Source organism: Tripterygium wilfordii, chromosome 7 (assembly GCF_013401445.1).
Source record: "Tripterygium wilfordii isolate XIE 37 chromosome 7, ASM1340144v1, whole genome shotgun sequence".
NCBI classification, from domain to species: domain Eukaryota; kingdom Viridiplantae; phylum Streptophyta; class Magnoliopsida; order Celastrales; family Celastraceae; genus Tripterygium; species Tripterygium wilfordii.
In genome coordinates this window covers 14620752-14645701 of record NC_052238.1, presented here as the reverse complement: position 1 = coordinate 14645701, position 24950 = coordinate 14620752, and the positions used below count along the sequence as shown (strand labels likewise).

Below are 24950 nucleotides of genomic sequence, written 5' to 3'. Positions count from 1 at the left end.
ACACATTATTTTGTCTCTTGGCCTATTTTCCTAATAGTATTTAAGAGAAAGTGATAAACATATATGAGATATACCCTATAAGGCAAAGCAGTATTTCCTACTAAACTAGGTAAGACATTCCAATATACTTGGTTGATAACCTAGGTGCTTTTTCAAGAATTTTTTTAACAGGAAAATTATTTAGAGACATCATTGATATTGTTTCAAAAATTGTGTGTTTATTTAATGATTTGTAATGTATAATTTAATGAGAATACCAAAATAATAGTCCTAAAAAAATTATGTTTTAAATTGTTATATGTAGTTTAATGACTATATAAATATTCACTTCTTCTCGGTATAAATAGCCCAAAAAATTTATGCTTTTAATTTGTGATTTCTTATATGTAATTTGTAATGTGTAATTTAATGACTATATGGATAATTTGTTTGTTCTCGGAATAAATAGTCCTAAAATTTTTTTTGTTTTAATTTGTGATGCGTAATATATTGAATATATATATATATATATATAGAAATTTTCTCCTGTACGAACTTTCCGTGTGGACACAATTTACGGACTTTCTCCTTAGCGGTTTGATCTATTCAATGACTACGAGCAGATTCAAGAAAAAAAAAACCCACGCGCATACCCTCACCCAGTCTGTCCTCTCTCTTTCTCCTTTGCGAACTCACCAACTCACCTCCATCCCTCACAGTGACTCCGACGATTAGATCGTGTTCAAATTGTGACTCCGATGACTTACCGAACACCCTCTTCGCTCATCCCCATGCACGAAATCTCGATGTTCCGAAGTCAGGATTTGGAGTCCCAATATTGTAGAGATGACTCAATTTAGTGTTTGTTGTTTGAGATTTGAGAATATGATTGTGTTTGTACTGAAAATAGTCCCTACACATCAACTGACACATATCCATATGGGTCCCATAGTTTGCAAGGAACATCCCATCTCCTGAAGACAAGTGGCGGAGGTAGGGTATTTTTATCATTAATATTTGTTCATTTTGTAGTATTTTGCTGGTTGTTGACCTAAAATCTAGGGATTAGTTATTGAAAATCAGGAATGTCTGAAATCCTGTGTCCAAAAGGGCACAAATCAGGAAATATTTGTCTTAAGAGTTTTTTAAATCAGTTCATTGAGAAACGATTGAGATTTTAGTAGAGTTATCTCAAAGAGAGCATAGGAGAAACCGAAGTTTGTTAGCCTCACGTTCCTAAATTCTCTCAAAGACATTTTCAGCTACTACACAACACTAAGAGGTCAAGGCCATGTTCATCTTGTACATCAAGGAATAAGATATTTTTCCACGATCTTTCGTGCATAAGCACCAACGGAATGGCTGTTGTTAACCATGTTCCCATGATTCCAAGCATGAATCCTATAAACCTACAAGGTGGAGCATATCACAACCTTCAAGAGTGCCTACATTTTCCTTAAAGAAGAAGCAAGACCAGAGAGATGCTATCATCATCCCCATTTCAGAAGAAAGTTGTAGTTATAAAGACTACTAACCCAATCACTCCAGCAAGTAACAAGAAGGTAGTTTTACCACAATCCCCATGATAAAGTACGTGAAATAAATGGTAGAGAAATAGGAGAAGAAGTGTTATCAAGATCATCTCTTGGCATTATAAAAGAAGAGAAAGAAGAATCTACAAGACACCCCGCGTCAACTAACAAACCCTACGTCAACTACAAACCCAACGTCTTCAATTCTTTATTATTTTTTAAGGCGTGACTCAGGTCACTTATCTTTTTAATTAGCATGGCTCCAACCGTCTAGTTTTTATATTTGTCTTTTCCTTTCAAAAAGCCTCCACTACTATGTCTTTATTTTAACTTGTAAAGCACGCCTACATCTCAAGATGTATCCCTTGTCAATGAAATTCTTGATACATTTCAGCAATGTGTCATTTTTTATTTCACTCCATTAGAAGTCTTTTCATTCAGAATTGTGACATCTCCTGTCCAGCGCAAAAGACGACGATCAGATTGTCATATTCTACTACTTACTAGTATCTATTATTACTATAGATATTTAGAATTATCATACAAATCACATAGATTTTTGTTTTTGATTTTTTATTTACAAAATTTCTTATGGACCACTGGTGCAACATATAGGTTACGTTTGATACAGAGTATGACTGACAGAGTATATGCTATTGATTTATGCTAAAATATATGTTGTATAATATGTTATGCATAATTGGTAAAACTATTTATTTGTACTTTGTTAACATCTATTCCAATAAATATAATTTGGTCAGCAAGACTAGAATCCTTTCAATTGAATTATATAAATTATTTTATATTACTAAAAAGACATAAAACAAGCGAAATAAATATGAACAATTACAAATAAGAACATAATTGGAAAGACACGTTCCAATAAAGACAACCTTAAAAAATCACTATTTCTTATAGAGACTCGATACGTGTGTTAAGTCCAAGAAAAATCACTGTTTCTTATATTTTTATTTTTTAAAATATTTTTTTAACATTAGAACTCTCAAATAATAATTAACTATTTCAATTAAACTTTTCTCTGTACTAAAAACTTTCTCGTCTACATCTGCATTTGCTTTGATTTTCCATCTTGAAATTGATACAAGATTAGAGAAACAAAATCCAACCGCCTTCCAGTGGTTTCGCAAATCTTCAATAATTGGTGTTCTTGGGTGTATCACTAGTTGCTACGTTTGATGGGTGGCTCTCTGTGGAAATCCTGGGCAGAAGTTCATTCTTGATTATTAGTCAATTTTTTATGAGTAGTGTTACAAACTCCCCAAAATTGTTCCTCATTTTAAATATCAATTCATTTATATATATATATATATATATATATATATATATATATATATATATATCTGTGTGTGTGTGTCAACACATATGTAGAGTCTCCTAACATTCAACACTTTACAGACTTCAGATGGATCAAGTTTAAAAGGGAGATAACAATTTAAAGGGAGACAACAAAAATGGGGACAAACCCTTTTTCTTATTTTATTTACAAGTAAACTACACATTTTCATAATCGAGTCTTGTTAACCAATGTGCTAAGAGCAATGTTTATGAATTCACCACAGCATATCATGTGTGATAAACAGTTTTTCACTTAATTTTTATACTTCTCCTTCTGATTGAAAGCAGTCCACTGCTTCTCCAAACTGACAGAAATTCAAATTCGGAGATTCCAATAAAAAATTTTCATACTGCAAAGCATCTTTATGTCATTTACGTACACCAGATAGTATTTCCATCATAATTTGCTGAACTATGAATGATTTGGCTCTCTCCAAGTAGGTATGTCAAAAAAATAACCGTACCCGTATGACTCGCCCCAAATAAGACCGGTACGCCCCATTAGTTAATGGGTCAAGGATGGGTATGAGTATTTTTATAGGAAAAATAACAGGTATGGATACGGGAATGGGTTTATCGAAATCTAACCCGGCTCGTACCCATATATGTTATTATTTAATATATATTATATAATACTCATAATTTACTTATTCACTTGACTTTTATATATATATATATATATATATATATATATATATATATTAGTTTCACTTATTGTTGGATTCTTCTGCGCTGGACAGAAGATCTTCAACTTTAGTTGCTTCTAATCAGGAGTTTTGAAGATGAATTTGCAGGTGTGCCAGGGTTTGCTGTCAGCCCAAAGGATTTGATAAGATTGTTTGTAGGATTTTGCATCAAATCTGACATTTGTACCAAACAAACTGTGCGCCATTAGAGAACACAAGGTTGTTCGTTCTAGGTTTGCATTCCTGGAAAATAACTTCAAATGCCTGAAGTGTCAATCTTAAAAAAAAAAAAAAAGAAAGAAGGAAAACAAAAGACTATCACTGAAATGAAAAAACTTCTATTGGAATGAAATGAAAAACAACACATTGTTGAAATGCATGAGATCTTCTTTGAAAATGAATATATCCTAAGATGTAGAGGTGTTTTACAAGCTTAAAATAAAACATAGTCGCGGGGGTTGAAAAGATCAATCTAAGTACTAGTTGGTGCGAAGCCATGCTAAATAAAAAGATAAGTGGTCAGAGCTATGCCTAAGAAAACAATAAAAGATTGAAGACGTTGGGTTTGTGTTTGACCCGGTGTGCTTTATTGTTTCTTCTTCTTCTTTTATAGTGTCAAGTGATGGACACTTCTTCTGCTCTTCTTCAAGTATTTGTCATGCGACATCATGGGGATCGTAGTAAAACCACTTGCTTGCTGGAGTGACTGGGTTAGTGGGCTTCATAACCGCAACCTTCTTTTGAAAATGGAGATGTTGGAAGTATCTCTCTGGTCGTGCTTCTTCTTTAAGGAGGAAATGAACTCTTTTGGAAGTCGTAGTAGTCTATTCTTCATGAGTCTTCAGGCTTCATGATCGAAATTATGGGAACATGGATGATGGCGATCATTTCGTTGCTGCTTCTGCACGAAAAATCGTGTAAAAATGTGAACTTCTGAGTTGTGCAGGACGAACGTGGTTTGAGTTTTGTGGAGTCGTGCTTAAGCTAAAAACGAATTTGAGAGACAACTGGGACATTCAGCTAATAGACTTCTGTTATGATCGAGGTTCAATCACAGGTTTTTAATAAATAATAAAATAATGTGTATTTAAATATACAATAGAAGTATATATTATATATAGAAAATTAATATAAATTAATTATTTATACAATATACATACAAAATGAGTACAAAACAATAGTATGAATATATAGTATGAATACTATAAATATAATATACTAAAGTATGTATACAAAATGAATATAACTATATAAACGATAAGTGCTTTGTGGCTCTTATTTTTTTATTTATTTTCAATAAGCTCATTTATATTTATATTAATTTTAGGATTGAGGGCAGATTCAGTGTCAAAATACACTGAATTTCTCCAGTGGACTCCCTCCCATAATCATCCATAATCATCAGATTAATCTGATGGTTAAAAAAATAATTTCGTTTTTTAAAATTTTGTATCACAGTTCATAATGAGAAAATGTCATCAGATCAGACTCATCTCTCCCCGTCCTTTTCTTTTCCTCTCCCACCGTCTCTCTCTCAAATATCTTTTCAAAAAGTCAATTCTCTAAGCCTAAAAAATCAACATCCTGCAAAATAAACTCTCGATTCTTGTCTCCAGAATACCCTTTACGTGGCCAGTGGAATTCAGTCTCTTAATCGAGTTCTCTCTATAATAATCAACAACATATCCCCAAACAAACCATTAAAGCCTTGGGCGAAGAGTCTAGATGGATGGGTTGAGTGGTGTCAAAATGTAGCTTGTTAAGGATGTTTATGGGGTGCTGTAGAGAGAGAAAGTACAAAGGCTTAGAGAGACAGAAGAAGAGGTGGCACTCAGCAAAATAGTTGACGCAAACTCTCACACACCTGATGAGAAGAATATAAAGTTGGAGAGTTCCGATGAGAAGAAAATAAAAGAAGATCATTGTAGTACCCGGTTTTCGTCCGGCCCAAAAAAAATAGAAAAATTAGAAAAATTAAAAAATACAATAATAATAATAATAATTCAAAAGTCCGTTCTGGAGCCCGTAAGCTCACAAAAAATTCAAAGCCTGTTTCTTGGACCCACAAGCATGCAAAAAATCCTAAAGACTATTTCTTGGACCATAAGCCCATAAAAATTCCAACCCAAACCCAATATAACTAAACCCTAGAAAATATCTAAAAAATAGGAAAATTAAATAAATAATAAAGAAAATCCTTAAGAGGGAAAGGTGGTTCCTTTATTAGGGTTTCACAAAAATAAGGAAAAGACAAAAATGTAAGTCTTGAGGGTTTTAGAGAAGGAGAGGAAAATAGGGTTTTTCGGGGCATTTTGGGATTTTTTGAAATAAAGATAAGTTAAAAGGGAGTGGGAGCCACATAACAAGGGAGGAAGGGGGCCAACAATAGGGAGAGCCGCACAACACAATTGGAGAGGAAAAAAGAGAAAAAATCAAAAAGAGAGAGAGCAAGAAAAGGGGAAGCAAATCGGGAGAGAGGAAAGAAAAAATAAAGAAAAGGGAGAAAAATCGTGAATCAAGGAGAACTTTGATTTTAAGAAAGGGGAACTTTCGATTGCTCTAAGAAGGTAATATCTCGAACATACTTGGATTCGTTGGGTTCCATTTTCTCGGTTCTATCTTTGTTAATACTGGGTTTCAATCTTCCTAGCTTGAACTTCTTTTGTTCGTTGTTTTGACTTTGGGTTTTGATATTCGTTTATACTGGTATATTCACTATGATTGATATTTGGTGTCTGTGAAGTTTGGGCTGTAATGTTTGGCCGTGATGTTGAGCTGTGAGGTCTATTAGTCAAAATGTGGTGTTTATTGATATCCGGTGCAACTGATGGTTTTTTTGTTTGAGTTTGATGTTAGCTTGTCATATTGGATTATGGATCGGGCTTTGAAACTTTGATTATTTATTGTATTAAATCTTGATGATGATAGGATGTATTCATGGTGCTGTGATTAATTTCGGGTGTTAGTTTTGGTGTTGATATATTCACAATGTTGATGCTTGATAAGATGTCCAGATTTTGATGTTAATTGGTGGTCACAAGCTTCATTTAATTGAAATAGGGTTTGTGTTGATATGGGCACAGTTGGGTGATCGGTTCTAGGTATTTTGAAGGTTTCAATGTGTTTCGAAGGGTGTTTTCGATGGATTTGGTTGCATGTATTTGTATGAGTGTATACATGTTTACATGATTGGCTTTGGAAAATCATGTTTATATGTTTTTGGGTTAAGATGTGGATGTTTGTGCATCTCTAGGGTTTATGTGGATGAATCTCTTAATATGAATTTGAATTTGTGTTTGATTTGTTGGGTTTGGATCGGGCTTGACTCTACTTGGGCCGGACTTGACTTTGTTTGGGGTCGGAGAGTTCATTCGGAGATTGGACCGGGTTTGAGCAATTAATGGGCTCCATGGGTCATATTTATATTTGTATTTTTACCTTTATATTTTATTATTTGTATATTTTCTTGTCTTATTTTTATTTGGCATGTATATCCTTGTAAATGTAAGCCATGTAATAGGGTAGTGGAAATAATGAAAAGTAGTATAGAGTAGTGTAGTTTAGTTTCATTTATTTTTAACATGATTAGTATGCATGTTTAGAGGTTTAGTTTTGCCAATCTATCAATTCAATAATCACGTCTTTACCAACTTTTCACATAAACAAATTAATGGATACCACATTAAAGTCAATTAGAAAGAGGACTTGATGACATTCAGCTCCTATCTAAACTTTAATTGTGTTATCCTTATTTAAACAAAATGTAAATGGTAATCTAATTTACTACATACCCAAATTAAAGTTCATTAGGAGGAGGACTTGATGACATTCAGCTCCTGCCTAGGTTTTAATTATGTTATCTTTTCAAATTAAAGTGTCATTTGTATTTCTAAACACAATGTTAATTTAATTTACTAGATACCTAAATTAAAGTTTATTAGGAGTAGGACTTGATGACATTCAGCTCCTGCCTAGGCTTTAATTATGTTATCTCTTCAAATTAAGGTATCATTTGTACTCGAAAACATAATGGTAACTAAATTGAAGTTAATTAGGAGGAGGACTTGATGACATTCAGCTCCTGCCTACGCTTTAATTATGTTATCTTTTCAAATCAAAATATCATCTATATTGGACAAACAACTTTTCAAGAAAAAGCACATAGATCAATCTAGGTAACCTTTTAGGGAGTTGTGGGGTGCCTAACACCTTCCCCACACTCAATAGACCCCCTTACCCATTTTCTGATTCGTAGACCATTTTTTAGTGTCCAATTGCACTTAAATCAATTGGTGGCGACTCTAAATCATTTTTCATTCTTCTATCGCCGGTTCACGTCGTGACCCTGGCTGCGACAATCATAAAGTTGAGAGGAGGAGAAAAGGACGAAAAGAGAAAGGTGAGATTCTTTTAATTGTGATTTGTGAACCGTGCTACAAAATAAAGTAGGATTATTTTTCTAGCCGTCATGGGAATCCATTGAAGGAGTCCTGTATAGTTTGACACTCAATCTCCCCTCAATCCCTCATTTTATTCATGTTCAAAAAAAAAAGTGATGTTTGGTCATAGGCTGTAGCATTGTGGGACCAGTGAAGTAAATGTTAAAGTTCAAAGCATTTACATTTGTAAGTTGTAACGAATCCGAATTAGCACATCGCTTTTACAAAGAAAAAACTCATTTAGTAGTGAAGTCAATAAAAGGCAGCAAAAAGACCCGACCTTGGACCTTGGTCACGTGAACAAAGTCAATAGTGCTGACGCTATGTTGTGCACTAATATTCAGCGGGTTTTCATTAAACCTGGCGGTTCATTGGTTTGATGAGTCTTACGGTCAACTCACGGTTTGTGATGATTCAATGCTTAAAAAGTTTGAATGTATGAATCGACATGTGAAAACTCTCGGTTCATGGGTTTCACGTTTCAATCAACGAATCGGTCTGAGTTTTATAGTTATAGTTAGAACCAAGACTCCTTGAATTGTAACCATTTGGATAGTACATCTTGGATATCCTGATTTATGGGAACTAATATCTAGATTTCACGCCAAAAATAAGTCAGAATCATGTAAAATGAGCACCGATTAATAAAACATTCTCCCTACCTCAGCTATGTTTCACCAGGAGACTGTCAGCTTTTTATGCATTATGGGTCTCACCTTATCACGTGTCAGCTGATTTGTAGGATTTGATTTTGATACAAACACTAATATATATACATATATATATGTATGTATGTATATATATATAACAGTTAGCGACGTTTTTACAATTATTAGAGTTTTCAAAATTACAATTGACGGGGACAAGTAAAGGAGTGGGAATTTCCCACACTGACGGGGTACGGGGATGGGGTGAAGATTAAAATAATCTGAGAGTATTTTAACGAGGACGGGTAAAGATATTTCTATCGGATACAAAGACGGATTAAGAAGTTCTCGACCCATTGACATCCCTATCTCCAAGTACGATGAAAAATAAATGAACAAATCATTTCCTTGAAGACAACTGTAGTTGTCGTTGTAGTGTTGTAGATACCATAGTTTTTAAAACTGTATCGTACATCAAACCGTCTAGGCCCTTGAAGACAACTGTGTTGTGGTTGTAGATACCATAGTTTTTAAAATTGTACCGTACATCAAACCGTCTAGGCCGAAGATTCAAGGTTTTCGAGCTTCAATCGGTACGATGAAGGTTGAACTGTTGATTAATAATACATAATAAATTAATAAATATTTATATATTATATATATAATATATGGTGTTTAATAAGTATAGATTATAAATGATATATATGATAGATCTAATTACCACAATTGAAATTCCAAATCAAAACCATAAAAATCTAATAATATCAATTAAGGAGCATATTTAATTTAAAAGTAATTCTTTGAAATTTGGACTTATTTTGATTCTATAAAAATATGAAAAAATAAAATAGAGCAAAACAAGTATCCAAACCTATACGATTCTGAAGGTGATAACTAATAACAACCATGAAATTTTTTTCTTAAAAAATAGAACATAACAAATGGAATGAGAAAGAGTATGGAGTGAATGTGAAGTGAACTTCACAACCTGAATCATGAAAACTGATCAAAATTGAAAAGAAATTTGTTTTGAATTAAAATTATTAAAATAGGCATGTCATGACATATGCATAATCATTTGGGTCAAAATGTATTTTTCATACTTAAAAAAAACTGTCGGTATTTTAAGGTATGAACAGTTTATGGTACAATACAATTTTGACAATGTATCGATTTGAATGCTTAAACGGTATTTTAAATATCATACCGTTAACCGCTAGTACAATACGGGTTTAAAAACTATGATTGATACGCACTCAATTGAAGACATATGTCACGTGATTAACACCATATAAAAGATTCGCCGCCACATCAAGTTGCAGAACTTCCAATTAACAGGCTAATCACGTGTTATTTAGAGATATTAATCGACTTTACCGGAGTAAATTAAGCATCGAATCGCAATCCAGGGCCCCACCTAACACTCGTTAAAAAAATCTCACAAATTACGCTATATTAATTTTAATCCACAAGTTAAACATGATTACTAAAGTAAGAAACACATGCTGTATTGCGCCAGTCGCTGTCACAGTGTCATGTATACACGTGGCACTTCAACATTTTTACTTTTTAGTGGATCAAACACGGTCCTACAGAGCTGGTGGGACCCCACTGCATTCAATTTCTTTTTCATTCAGGTGACATCAATGGGTCTCATGCTTTCCTCGTATTTTCTCGGCAGCCCAAAAAGCTGAGTCCGACATGGAAATCAACAGTGACAGAGACACAGAGAACAGAAGAGGGCAGAATGTTTTTACCACTGGTTTTCATGTCAGAATTGTTTTAATCAACTTCCAACTAACTTACACTTGTCGAGGTGTAAGCCAAGGGGAAAAAAATTACATATATCTTTGTAATTGAGAAATGCAGAGTTGCACAAACAATGTGAAGATTCAAAAAAATTTGATGAATTTTATTGATCAATCATTTTTTTTTTTGATAAGCAGCAATATATATTTTTATTGATCAATAATTATGAGCTAGTAGTTGGAGAATCAGCCAAAATCCGTCATTGTCATCCACTGTTGAATTTCGTCTTCTCCAAATTTTCTCAGAATTCCATTTCTTCTTGTTTAATATCGTCATTGGTGGCATTTTCTTGTACTTGCTGTTGTTGTTGACTCTGTTCAGTACTATCAGGGAATGGAAAATTGAGCTTCGCCCTTGGGCCTCGAAAATCAATTGCGGCCTGATCGTAGGCCCGAGCCGCCTCCTCCGCCGTGTTGAATGTCCCGAGCCAGACCCGCTGAGCCCTCCTCGGGTCCCTGATTTCCGCGGCCCATTTCCCCCACGGCCTCTGCCTCACTCCTCTGTAGTTCTTCTTCAGACGTTTTCGAGAAGTCGATTTATTGTTCTCTTCTTCATTTGGCGGGAAAAAGTTGCAGCCCAGGCAGCCGTCGATTCTGCAGATTTGACATTTGTCGAGATCAGAAGGTGGAAGTACCGTAAGGGGATTTACGTTGCTCGTGGCGTATTGCGGAAAGAAGAGGGCATTATCCGAGCCGTCAGAGGCCGTTGAGTTCTCGCCGGAGATTACATTAGTGAGAGCTGCGACCATGACGGAGATCTCTTGCTCGTTAGTGAGACGCGGTAGCTGTGTTGATGAAGTCTGCGGCGCCGCTGAAGAAGAGTGATGGTTGGCCGGAGAAGCGACGGAAAGTTTGGGCCTCTTGAAACTGGACTTCTGCATGATTTGATGTTTGTCTGAACGAGGAGCGAGAGGGACAAAAGTTTTGAATATATATAGGGTTTCAATGTCTGACGTGGCAGGCCAGCTGTTACGCCATTCACACACGTAGTCTTGAATAAAAAAAAGTTGGCACGTGAGATATTCTGTAAAACTTTGACGGAACGGATGACATGGCATATATGCATACAGCACAGCGGGGCGTAATGTTAACACACGGGGTAGGGCAATCAATGGGGCCCTTGTCTGACAGAAGAGCAGGCACTACGTGGCTTGAGCATTAAAAACTGGCGGCCACAAATAATTCAACTCTAGGAGTTGATCGTCCGCCGTCCATGAACCTTCCCATGCACAGTTTTGACGTTACTCTTACGGATTTCAGTATTTTTGTCACAATTATTTCATGATTTTTAAAATAAATCATATGAGACACATGAACGGTGACGAAATCACATAGGGCTGTTAAAAACCGAACCAAATCAAAAATCAAACTGAAAACCAAACCGTATTTTTTAGTTTGGTTAGGTTTATCGGTTTACGATTCGGTTTAGGGGTGAAGTTTTGGATATATTCGGTTTTCGGTTTACGGTTCGGTTTGGAAATTACAGTATAATCATTTTTACTTAATTAGTGTAAAGTTAAACATTTAGTGTTTAATGCTTTATATATAATTATAATATAATCAATATTACTTAATAAAATTACAATATAATTAGATATTGGAAATAATTTTCCAATTGTATCGGTTTAAACCGAAAACCGAAACCGAAATTTACGGTTTGGTTTAATCCGGTTTATATATGTTATTCGGTCTGGTTCGGTTTGGCTAAATATGAAACCGAAAAATTTCGGTTTGATCAAAACCGAACCGAACCACTTCCACCCCTAAAATCACATATGCTTGAAGGCGGTTAGCTGACCCCTCAAAAAATTTTAAATGGACTAACATATATATTAAATAATACTCCCTCCGTCCCATTTTAATTGTCCTCTATTCTTTTTTGGGATGTCCCAAAATGAATTATCCATTTCCCTTAATTAAAACTAATTTCATCCATTTTTCCCATCTTACCCTTATTTATCCTTAAATTGAAAAGCTAGAAGAGCTCAACAACCAACTACCAACTCAATAAATGAGGGTATAAATGTCAAATTGAAGAGGAGTAATGCACTTTCTTAAACTGTATGTAAAATTGAATGGGACAATTAAAATGGGACGGAGGGAGTATAAAAGACTCCTTGAATTTTTAATTTATACCTTATTTTTAGAAAAAAAAAATCATGTTTGTGGTTGAAACAAGAATATATATGACAATTATTATTCATTATATTATATAAATATTTGATTTTTAATGTTATTTTTTTGAATTTTTAAAGATATAATTAATAGATAACAAAAAAATTTATGGGGGTGCTACCTCTCGAACATCCACTTTGCTTTGTTCATCATAATATAAAAATCTTTATCTGCCCCTATGACCTCCCTCATATTACATTTTGGTTTCGTCATTGGACATGAGACTCACGATTTCAAATGAATCATTTACGTCTATCTCAAGATTTAAGAAAGCTGGGATAAAAATTACTCTTAATTTTACAAGAAAAATAAGATTTTTTTTAAAAACTAATTTCTGATAAAATGTTCAAGGAGTCCCCGGCGAGGGCGGTACGTAGGTTAATCATTAATGGGCTTGTTTGGCAATGCTGTGAGGTGCTGTGAGGTGTGGTGTGGTGCTGTGAGTTATAAAACTGTGGTGCTGTGAGGTGAGTTGAAACGCAAAAAGCTGTTTGGCGCATAACTTTTAAAACTGTGGTGCGGTGCGGTGCGGTGCTGTGAGGTGCGTTTGACGTATCAAAATTACACTTATATTAGATGACTAATAATATTAATATAAAATCACTCAAGGTTTACCTTGTACATTAATCTAAAATACAATAATTGACCTAATTTGATTACATAGGACAAGTCAACATATATTGGAAGTGTTTGGGAGTGTGGTGAGGTGTGGTGAGGTGCGGTGAGGTAAAAAGCTGTGGTGCGGTGAGGTGAGTTAGAACGCAAAAAGCTGTTTGGCGTGTCACAAAAAACTGTGGTGTTGTGAGGTGTGTTGCAACTGAACACAGTTGCAACACATTGCCAAACTCATACATTGTAAGCGTTTGGGAGTGCTGTGAGGTGTGGTGAGGTGCTGTGAGGTAAAAAGTTGTGGTGCTGTGAGGTGAGTTGGAACGCAAAAGCTGTTTGGCGTGTCACAAAAAACTGTAGTGCTGTGAGGTGTGTTGCAACTGAACGCAGTGCAAACACACTGCCAAACACCCACAATGTCGTGGTCGGTCCGAGGGAATTTTGAAAAATGATTGACTTTACCGAAGACTACAGCTAGCTAGCTTGTTTACGTCACCGCACACGTGTGCTTCAAGTGCGAAAGACATTGACGATGAAACTATGAAAGTGCGTAACAATCAAGACAAAAGGCCCCGACCAAGAATGGTTTGAATAATACATGCACGATAACTTGATAAGTGTCAAATGGACGGCGTAGCTAAGAATGTCAGCTGGGCCGGATGGACGGTGTAGCTAGAATGTCAGCTGGGCCTATCCTGCCCAATCGAGGAGCTAATCAATGGTGACAAAAAAAAAAAATCGGTTTCGAATCGGTATTGGGTCGGACACTAACACATGTTTAGGAAATATAGACATGTTTGAACCTTTAACTCAGATTGGATTTTGAACATACTTAATTGACCAAACTCGGATTGATTGAAATCTAAAAAAGTAAATCGTACAATAACCTAATCGGGGTTAAAGTCTGAATAAGTAAATCAGATTATCAGACAAGATTTTCGTGTTTGGATCCGGTTTTAAACCGATTTCTTTTTTTCTTTTTTTCTTTTTGTGTTTCAACCCCAAATTTCAGACATATAACTTATGTTCAAACTTGATTTAATTCGAATAAGACAAATTCGAACATATGGACTGGACAAAGTTTTACTACCTCTACAAACCATAATAAGAATATGGTGATAACTAAATAGGTGGGGATGAATAAGGTCAAGCTTCAATCATGTTCGTTGGATGGAACTTGGAAGTTTGCCAAACTTGTTCGCAAGCTGCTTGTCGAACGTTTGATTCTCTGCATCCCGATTCCAAAGTTTGTCCCATCATCTTCAATCACTATTGGGCTCCATTGCTCAAAAACCGAATTCCTTTTTCGTCTCCAAGAATTTAAGAGGTCCAAAATTGGGGAACATTTACTTCAAAATATTTGTTGGCCCTTCCATGACAAATCAGTGAAATGAGGGTTAATTAAACTTTTAATCATTGAAAGATACTTAGGAATTAGTGGCTTTAGGATCACAGCATATTATCCGAACCTTCCTAATTACACTCCGGTATGATTTAAAGCCTCATTCAAAATGAAATTTTGGATTTTTTTTAATGACCAAAAGGTTTATTAACCCAATGAAATGACAATAAGATGAATATACTAACAATCAAAAAGATTATGAATCAAATATAAAACTAAAGTCAGGTTGTCTAGTGCTATTCAACCAATGAAACAACAGAGCTGACCAAATTGATAACCTTATTGCATCCCCAATGTCCGTCTTTTCTCAAAACATTTGCTCTTAAAAGATGAAACCAAACCCCTTCCTCTCAAAGAAGCAGGAAAGAGAGATCTAGCGCCACCACAAAAATTAAGCTATACTTTCCCTTCTTGGTTTCTCACATACAAACTAATATCCAATTACCGGTTCACCCAAAGAGAACAATTATACAGTAACTGTGTGCTATTTATACAAGATTCGTTTTTGTCAAGAATAAAAAAGATTATGCTTGATAATCCTACTTCTGCATCTCTGCTCCCAAATAAATAATGATCCAAATTGAATTGGAAGAATAAACTAGCAGCACAGGCAGTAACCAAATTAACTGCAGCAACAAATCTACAAAGAAAGTCAAGTTGGCCATCCTGAGCAGAATCGCCAGCGAGACAACAAAAACTCGAACAAAATTATCCGCCTAGTCATCATCCTCTGAATCTGCAATCGAACAAAATGGTTAATTTTTTTCTTCTGGTATATAAGAAACTAAGAACGAAGCATAATGGTAAAAGAAAACAAGAACTACAAATAGCAACCGTAATCCAACTAAGCAAGTCATTTTCCTCGACTGTTACATTCACTCCCACAAAAGACACTAGAAAACAAAACTAGCCCAATTCACAAAATGTCAAATAAGTACTCAAAATGGAAAATACCAAATGCTACAAAGTGGAAAAATAACAAATTCTACATGCTGAAGACACCAATGAACCAGGAGATTCAACTTCTCCCCATAATCTAAGGTTGAATTTGGCATTGTTTTCCTTAACATATTTCTACTAATTTTCTTTACAAAAATATGCAGCAATAGATATAAAAAAACTCCCGCACACAAGGCTCCTACAGTGGGATGTCAGGGATAGACAACTGTTTTCGGGGTTTGAACCTATGACCTCTAAGTTACCACTGGGTCACATGTTTGCCTGTGAATGTAAACAACTCTCGTGCACAAAGCTCCCGCAATGGACGGAGTTGGGGACAACCATAATGTACATAGATCAAACTATGTAGCAATAAAGAAAAAAACACAAGCATACCAATATTAAGAAATGCCAAACTAAACCAAAACCTCCACTCTTTGCGTGGAAAATCACCACATGAGCATCAAGTAATGCAAAACTAGGAGTATCTATAGTGCCAAAGGAAGGTACTCTTAGCGATGGACTCATAATTCGGTCCCTCGCAACTCATAGTAAATTTACGAGTTATGAGGATTGCATAGCAAGATGAGGGCAGAAAAACTTGAAGCAATTTTGACTATCAGCTTTTTATTGGTGAAATTAATTGAGGAGATGGACCTATATTCCCAACAGGAATGAACACTTCAAATTTAATTGGGAAGGGAATAGCTGAATTTATCTTCAAAAACTTTGGAACGGAAGTTCAAGTCTTAAACATCATGAAATTTACAAGAAGATGCTTTTCAACCAAGGAATAATTATCTGTGAATTTAGAATCAACTCCATGAAACTCACAAACACACAAGTGATGGAGGAAGTTCTATGGTAGTATTTTGGGCGTTCATTAGGTCATTTTGGAGTTCCAATATGGTCACGTGTCTTATAATTCTTTTACTTCAATGTGGTAAATACTACAATGAGTACGTTGCAGCATAACTGTCCACATTATCATTCATTCTACTGTAGCAGTGAACATTACGTTGCATTTCCTTTTTGTCTTTTTGAATCCTTAGTCCTTACGAGTTCTCATGACATCTTCAACATTAGAACTTTATGCATTTAAGCATTTTGAGTCAAAAAGAGCTATTATGCTTAAGTTGTTAAACTTCCATGAACAGACATATCCTAAAAGCTAAACAGTCTTCTACCAGACCAAAACAAATTGAACCAATCTTTGCATGAAAGCAAAGTATAAAGATCTACATTGAGGGTTTTCTCACTAAGAAATTCACTCAATCCATATCAGTCCTACATTTTTACAACGACGACTCTATGATATCTTTAGACAGGCCTTCACACCTTTAATATGCTATGGTGCCTTCATGAGTCAGCCTTAGTTCTCCACAATTACTAATTACATTTCAAATTCGAAATCTTCAAACAGCACCTGCTTGTCACTTAAAAGGTTTCGAATGAAGAAAACTGAAAGGGTACAAGTATATGTTTCACTCAAGTCAGATGCAAAGAGAACTTATAGTTATACCGAAAAGTTAATTGATTCTTGTTAAGATTTGTTATTTTGCTATTCAACCCAATAAGTTAACCTTTTGGGTTGGGGCATTTCACATCATGTATACATATTCTAACACTCCCCTCCCATGTGGGCTGGACAATTGATGGCCCAACACATGCACAACAAACGAGACCCAACACCAGGGCTACTCTCACACAATGCCCTCACTTGGGGCACCAACAAATACACAAAGGCTCACACTTGGGGCAACAACAAATGGAGGTTTAAATTGCGGAAGCTAAGGTTTGAACACAAGACCTATCGCTCCAATACCATGTTAAGTTTGTTATTTTGCCAATCAACCCAATAAGTTAACCTTTTGGGTTGGGGCATTTCATATCATTTTTACATATTCTAACAATTCTCACCATTGTGTCGATAGTGAGAAGTAGCTTCCTTCAAGATGGAATCTCATCCTTATAAAGTAACTTGGTTGAAAAGCAGGAGTATCAATATTCACAATGGAATCTTATCCCTTAACCCCGGCATATTTTTACTGCTCTTTGCAAGCACTTACAATTTCCAAAGATGCAACCGGCACTAGTACTGATTACACGACCCCACTTTCATCACATTTTCCCCTTCAAGTAATCCTTCTCTAATCAAACCCTAACCTCATTTCAAATATCTAGAATTTCAGTTTTTCTAAGGACTGTCCAGTAGAGAGTATTTTTCACAATGTCGCTGACACAGAAATAATTGATAAAAGTAAATGGATTCACAGCATTGCAAAACAAGTATAAAGTAAAGGCGTACCAGATCTTATGTCTTCCCCGACTTGTCCTCTATTCTTTAGCTGCCTCATTATCATTGAGCATATAAGAACCCACCAATACATGTGGAACACAAGCAACATCAGCAACATTGTGTTAAAAACATAATACAATGACATGCCATACGCCTTTGATATATCCACGTACTCGTGAAGATTGCAACTGAGGAATGCCAACCACAAGAACAGGTTAGAAAAGAAGCCAGTAGGCAGCTAGCAGAAACAAAATCAATTAATCTACGGTGAAGACAAACCTGACAGTTTTGATGACCCAGAAGGGGAAGAATATAAGCCTTAGTATGAGCCATGAGAGAGCAAAGAACCCAAAGCACACGCTTGCTCCAAGCTCCTTCTCCGAGTATTTAAAAACTTTAGCAGCTTCAAGAAAGACATCACTTGCATCATGCAAGGCAAGGATAATTGAGCCAACGCAAAAGAACCTGTGTATTTTGACAGTAAAGATTCTCTCACGAATGTGTAAGAAAAAAATCAACAAAAAACATCTCCTAGATAATAAAGCTTTTTAGAATCTCATTCTTCCCATGTAAATATATTGCACTTGTTAATTGTAGATATCTAAAATGACCACAACTATAGTTCTCTGCCATGATACAGTTATCTAATTGCTGCAAAATTACAAAATTAGAACGAGACGATATATCTTGTCATGACTCATTAAAATTTCATTGATCGTTTCATTATCAGTGGCCTAAATCTGTTGTCTATTGTGAAAAGTTTCTGAAATTTGCTTGCATAAAAACAGCAACCATCCCAACTCAATGGACTGGTAGGCATAAGGCATAACCCAGAGAGAGGTCAACAAAATTGGCCATTATTAAGCACAAAATCTAGTCCAAGCCTTACAAAATTAATCAGTAATATGATCATAAGACATGGATCGAAAATAGTTTTGATGATGAAAAATATAGAATCCTAGGTGAAACTCTTCCAATTTCATAAAACATCAATGTCTGCCTGTGTATGCTATCACATAAAAGGAGAACAATACACTATTTTAAAGTCAGCTTAGCACCACCATGGTGCTTATCCATTAAAGTCTAGATTTTCCATTCAAAAAACAGCCACAAAAAGACTTTTATGGCATTGAAGAGAGGATACTTGGCTACGAGTAAATGACGGGATTCCAAAAGACTACCAGATTCAATTTCCAAAATATATCAATGATGAAAATAATAATATTCGATTCTACAATATGCACCAGTTGTATCAAATCACAGTTCACTGTACTTGCACAAAAACTGAAGTATTACCTTGATATGTAAGAGTATCCAATTAGGATAACTGTAATGATATGATGAGACATCATCACCGCAAAATCTTTTCTTCTAGTCTCCCATAAAAGGAGGGCAGCAATGCTGTAGGTATAAAACCCACATTGACACATGTAGAAAAGTTTGAGGGGTAGCCTGCAACAAAAGGATGAATAAGGTATTGCAGTCATCAACTAGGTTTGGAGTACAAAAGATCTCTCAGGAAACAACCCCCAAGAGAAGTTTTATCATCCATGTCACTAGATGCATATGCGTGTCTACCTCTAGCCTACTCCTTAGAACTTAAACCAGGGCAAGGTTCCAGTCCTCTATTACGCTAATAATAATTACAATAATAAACATGATTTATCAAAAAAAACTAATAGCTAAGGATAGAGACAATAAAAAGCATTATGCTGCTGGCATATAGTTGCAGAGACCTTGAATAGAACACACTTCCCATAACAACAGTCACAAAGAAGATAAGATTCCCAAAACAACACTTACCCAATTGTCAAGAAAGGCAAAATTTAATTTTAAAATAAATGATCTTTTAGGAGAAACAGAGCTTATAAGTACATGCTAATAGATGATACGCATACATACATCTATCAAGAGCTAGCATATAAATGCATATCCTCCAAATTCAGAAACAAGGAATTTAAATTCCTTAAACCTTAGACATACCATAACACATACAAATGATAACCGGAGGAAAAGGAGAAAAAGGAATAACTTGCCAATATTCCTCAGGATATATGTTGAAACAAACAAAAAAAAATCAAAAATGAACTGTTTTCATCCACCTAAGAAAAGTTAAATTTTTGACATGATTGCTCCTCATCTAACAAATTTATCACAAGAGAGTACTATTTTAAAATAACAAAAGAACACTAAAGATGAAAGAGCTATTTGCACTACCAAAACAGGGAAAGGTAAGGGCCCCCCAATGATGGGGCACGCCTCTCAGACTTAATAATTTTTTTTGACATACGGGAGCTGCTTATGCAAAAGTCAAATATAGCAAATAACGAAATTGCATTCATCTTAGGTCCACACACAACTACATAAGCACCTAAGTAAATTAAATGCAGATTCGCCAAACATAGGGCGTAAATTTCCAGCAGCTCCTTAAAAAGTGAAGCATATATATTACTCACTTTAATTCTTGATTTGGCCAGCCTTGGAAGTACTCATTTGTGTCTCTAAACCATGGTTCGTGGTAGGCAATTTTGAGAATGCATGCTTCAACAGTAGCATAATAAGTGAACTTCCACATTGACTCGGAGCATTTTGAAATTTTTGTATACGTACTCTCATTAATCTTCATCAGAGCAGTTCCATTAGTCAGCCACAAGGCCAGCCTCTAAGAAATGTGAAAAATTCATCAGAAAATATACTATCTGAGAGGTGTGTATGTATCTTTTTTATGTATAAGAAGAAATAAACAAGAGGTATTGGTTGAACATTGTTCTACTTAGTGAAACATAAAAAATAAACAAGCAGAACATAGCTTCATTTTCAATTATAAATGCAGCATTTTCTTCGGTTCTACTAAGGTCTAAATGTCACACAACATTCTGGAGGAAGTTCAAAACAGATACCATAGTCCATCAAAAAGTCCTGCGAGGATTCAGGTCAGTCCCTATCTATAGGCATTAAAGCAAATCCTTCTAGGCTTCTACAAAGGAAACTATATCTCTAGATGCCCTTTCAACATCACCTCCGAAAAAAATATATCCATCAGTACTAGAGTTGCAGGTATGCAACCTAAAGGTCACATGTTAAATTCCTGAAAACAGCCCCTCCACATTTTATGTTGGGGCAAGGTCGGCATACATCTTATTATGCTAATAAAAGCTCCATGATCCTTCCATCATAGAATCCAGGTTTTTGATGGTATATAAAAGAAAATTGAGAACTTACTGAACAGTCTTTCAGCCAATGATAAAAGGCCTTCCACTCCCTCTCCCTTTTTTCCATTGGTGTGCATAGGTGGGAAATTTTAATTTGTACAGGTGTTGTCCCATAACCACTATAGAAAAATTAACCCAAAAAAAAATATACGAACATTTACACACATGCTCTATTTGAATTCTTCCCATATTTTTTACATTTTCAAAGTAGGCTTCGAAGCACTTTAGCTCATTTCAGGAGAGAGATATTTGGAATTCTACTTTTCACGTGAAAAACAAAGACCTATGAACAAATTTCCAACAAAATATCCTCCAGCATTGAAAATCCTCTAAACAAAAGGAACGAACACAGCTGATCCTCTAGTTATGAAATGTAGGGGAAAAAAAAAGGAATCAACTTAAACCTTCACAGTTAGGTTCACTTTGCTTAGATACAATCATATATCCAGAAGTACAATTAGATAAACATATTTCAAGTTGGCTTTGGAAGGAAAATGACTTGACTACAAACATATCAGTAGGAAGTAGGAACACCACTCCAGATGATATTACCTAAAACGGGTGCTATACATAGTGATGCAGTGTAAAAACGATTTGCATTTGGAAACTCATAAATCTAATTTCGTGTAAAGTTAGGGAAAACCCGATACGTTTTACTTCTAAACTTGAGGATTCAAATAAATGAAAAAAGAAAAAGAAAAAGAAAAAAGTCAGCCTGTTGCAGGTGTCTGAGGAGGGAAGATGTGCTCAGCCTACCACCCACATTGCAATGTTTCAATGGTTCGAACCTCCTACACCAAGTCCATAATGGAACAAATTCACCATTATACAAAGTTTTGCCTCAATGGATGAAAAAATTCCAAAGTTAAGGTCGTTAAGCAAAGTTAAATCAAGCATGTGCATTTTTCATCCCATGACAGAAAGATGCCAAGACAGCTTGTTTATATGCAGTATCCGAGGACTAGCAGGAAACCAAAGGTTTTAAGAGCTTCCTAGGATTTGGGGGGGTGCTATGGAGGCTTAACTTCACCTTTTCTACAGTTTCAGGGAGCATGGAGCTGAACACATTCATGCGTATTTATTCTTTTCTTATACTTACTAATTTATTAGGGGTTGCTTGTAAGAAGAGTGAGTTTACGAGTGGCACACATTCAGTACCTAGAAAAGATAACATGCACTAATCCTATACCCAACTAGATAGGGTTCAAATAGATTAACCAAATTTCCAAGCATCTTTTTTCAAGGATAAAAGATTAAATATTCTTCACAGGAACTTCTCATTTGCCTATGAATCATTTTTGCCCACCCATGGTATACATTCTCTACACGATCAACTACAAAATCTTACACCTCCATTTTTTCTTCTCTGACTATCAAGTCAGCATGTTACCACTACAAGCCTCAATTGAATATTGCTCTCTGAACTTTCCATGGAAATGACTAAAGCACGGGGCAGATAATTAGATGTTATTCTTACGTCCTTATTCATTGCACTAGAGGGTGACATCTAAGTGTCTAACTCTTGTAATTCAACAATATGTTATTGGTATATTCCTGAACATCAGTTTCTTCCCTTTTTCCCATTGCTTCTTTTCTTTGTGTAACTCAAAATGGAACTTACAATCAAATCACTCAACATAAGCAAAGCTACAGCAACTCCTATGAACAAGCTCACTACTGCTAATACAAATAAGTTATGCTATGCCATGTCAAATACAGCTATATCATCATGTTCTGAAAAATCAGCCCCAAGTTAGCCAAAGCACTCTTATTAGAATTTCAATTAAGCAGGCATACTAGAATCCTTGAACCAGGCAGCTCAACTTAATATAGCTTACAATCTATTATACTTCCTATAACAGATTTTCAAAATTTTTGTGATCGTATGCCTAGCAAGATGCCAATAAATGAGAATCTGCTCTAAGAAAAAGTACAAATACTGGCTTTTGACCAAGTATAGGAACATTAGCTGGATATTCAGTATCTCACAGGAACATTTGAAGTTTACTTTCTATTGATTTCCCTGTGTACAAACAAATTTTCAATTCAATATAAGTCCTGCATCTCCACACAATTGCTGATGAAGATTGAATGGAAAATACGTATAATCGCGCTAATGTTTCGAGTATTAAATTAAAACAGCAAGAAACCTTACGCGAAAGACGAATCTGTCGAGGAAGAACCTGACAACCACGAAACCAACAGCGAAAAACAACACAAGGACGAAATGCCAGGCGTCTGGTTCGCCGTTTTTACTCCAGACAGAGTCCATATATATGATTTAGGACCTCGATTCCACAAAGCAGCATCAATCAACAAAAGATCATCGAGTACCAAGCGAATTTCGAATTCTCGGAATCAAAATTAGTCATGTGAAACCGAAACATGAAACAAGCGATGAGCTTCCATGGATTTGGTTTTAATTATAGTTGGGGAATATTATCATCCCATAACATTATTTTTTTCCAAAAAAGCACAAACCCCTAAATTATTACATTTAGATAGACCCCCAACTATCAATTTTAGACCCCAATTATTGAATTACTTTTTTTTTAGCGCAACCAATTATTGAATTATTTTTTTTTTTGAAAGACTCATAAATCACATAATCGTTAAATCATATGTTCCAGGGGCATGAAGGCCATTATAATTAAATTACTTTTTTTTTAGCACAACCAATTATTGAATTACTTTTTTTTTTTAAAGGCTCAAGGCTCATAAACCACACACACGTTAAATCATATGTTCGAGGGGCATGAAGGCCACCATAATGGATGAAAACTACCCAAATATCAATCTCTGGTGAGAATAGAACCCTGGATCTCAAAATCCTGAGCAGACAACCTACCAACCAAGCTGCCTCCCATTCTAAATTATTGAATAACTTGAAACATCTCCCTACATTTTAAAAAATGTCAAAAATAATTAATTAGATATAAAATGATATATCACTTTCAATTAACTCTATACTAAAAAATGATTTTTAAAAAATAAAATTGAAACTAAAAATGTTCATAAAATAATTATACACTTATACTTATCGGGTCGGGCCCCTAACAGGTCCAGTAAGAATTCAATTCCATTAAGGACCCTAGCCGACGTTGAATGAGATGTACTAAACATTAATGAATGATTTGCGTAGGGTTCAGGGGCGGAGCTACAGAGGGACCAGGGGGGCCGAGGCGCCCCCTGAATTTTGACAAAAGAATTAGTACATATACCTATTAGTTGACACATATTACCTATAAGGCTTGCTAGCTTGATGGTGTGCGTTCTGGCGGGGCTTGTCCTTGTCCCCAGTTCGAATCCAGCATGCTACAACCATTAAATTTTTATTTTTTCTTTATTTTTGTTTATTATTATTCTGCATATTTCTCTGATTTAATATTGGTTTAAGGGTGGTAAAAAAATTGATAAAGGAAGCACAATTGGTATTGTTCCTTATTCAATAATTAACAAATATTGTTTCTTATTCAATTTATTCATCTAAAAATTAAATCGAATCATCTTTATTTACTTTATTTAATTTCAACTCTTTGAAATATTTCATCTATTATGCATAATGAAACAAACCGTATTGATCACATGTTCAATAAAAATGATTATAATCTAACAAAGTTATATTTATTGTACTAAATTTTAACAATGAAAATAAATAGCTCAATTAGTTGTTGTAATTTAGTAAGTGTGCTATCATAAGCTACCACAAGCTCGATAAAATTAATTATGGTTATTAAATAAAGTACTTGATAGAAAATGTGATTAGTAAATTCTTTTTGATATAGTACATTAACTAGAACTATTTAGGTAATTTCGTACTTTATACTAGCTGTAAAGATCTTACTTATTACTTAATTCTAGCATTTT

At 35.1% G+C, this 24950-nt stretch overlaps 2 protein-coding genes across 2 annotated transcripts; both read right to left on the bottom strand.

Moving 5' to 3' along the window:
* Positions 1 to 10417: 10417 nt before the first annotated feature.
* LOC120002823 (ethylene-responsive transcription factor ERF109-like) lies at positions 10418 to 11346 on the bottom strand. The gene has a single exon (XM_038851661.1). It carries the CDS (start codon positions 11326 to 11328, stop codon positions 10690 to 10692), a length of 639 nt encoding a protein of 212 aa, XP_038707589.1. The 5' UTR covers positions 11329 to 11346; the 3' UTR covers positions 10418 to 10689.
* A 3661-nt stretch (positions 11347 to 15007) lies between these two features.
* Positions 15008 to 23541, bottom strand: LOC120001485 (LAG1 longevity assurance homolog 2-like). Its single transcript, XM_038849843.1, has 6 exons — positions 23239 to 23541; positions 20328 to 20533; positions 19168 to 19323; positions 18151 to 18336; positions 17881 to 18059; positions 15008 to 15369 (listed from the first exon to the last, which is right to left on the bottom strand). Exons 1-6 carry the CDS (start codon positions 23353 to 23355, stop codon positions 15350 to 15352), a joined length of 864 nt encoding a protein of 287 aa, XP_038705771.1. The 5' UTR covers positions 23356 to 23541; the 3' UTR covers positions 15008 to 15349.
* Between the last annotated feature and the right edge of the window lie 1409 nt (positions 23542 to 24950).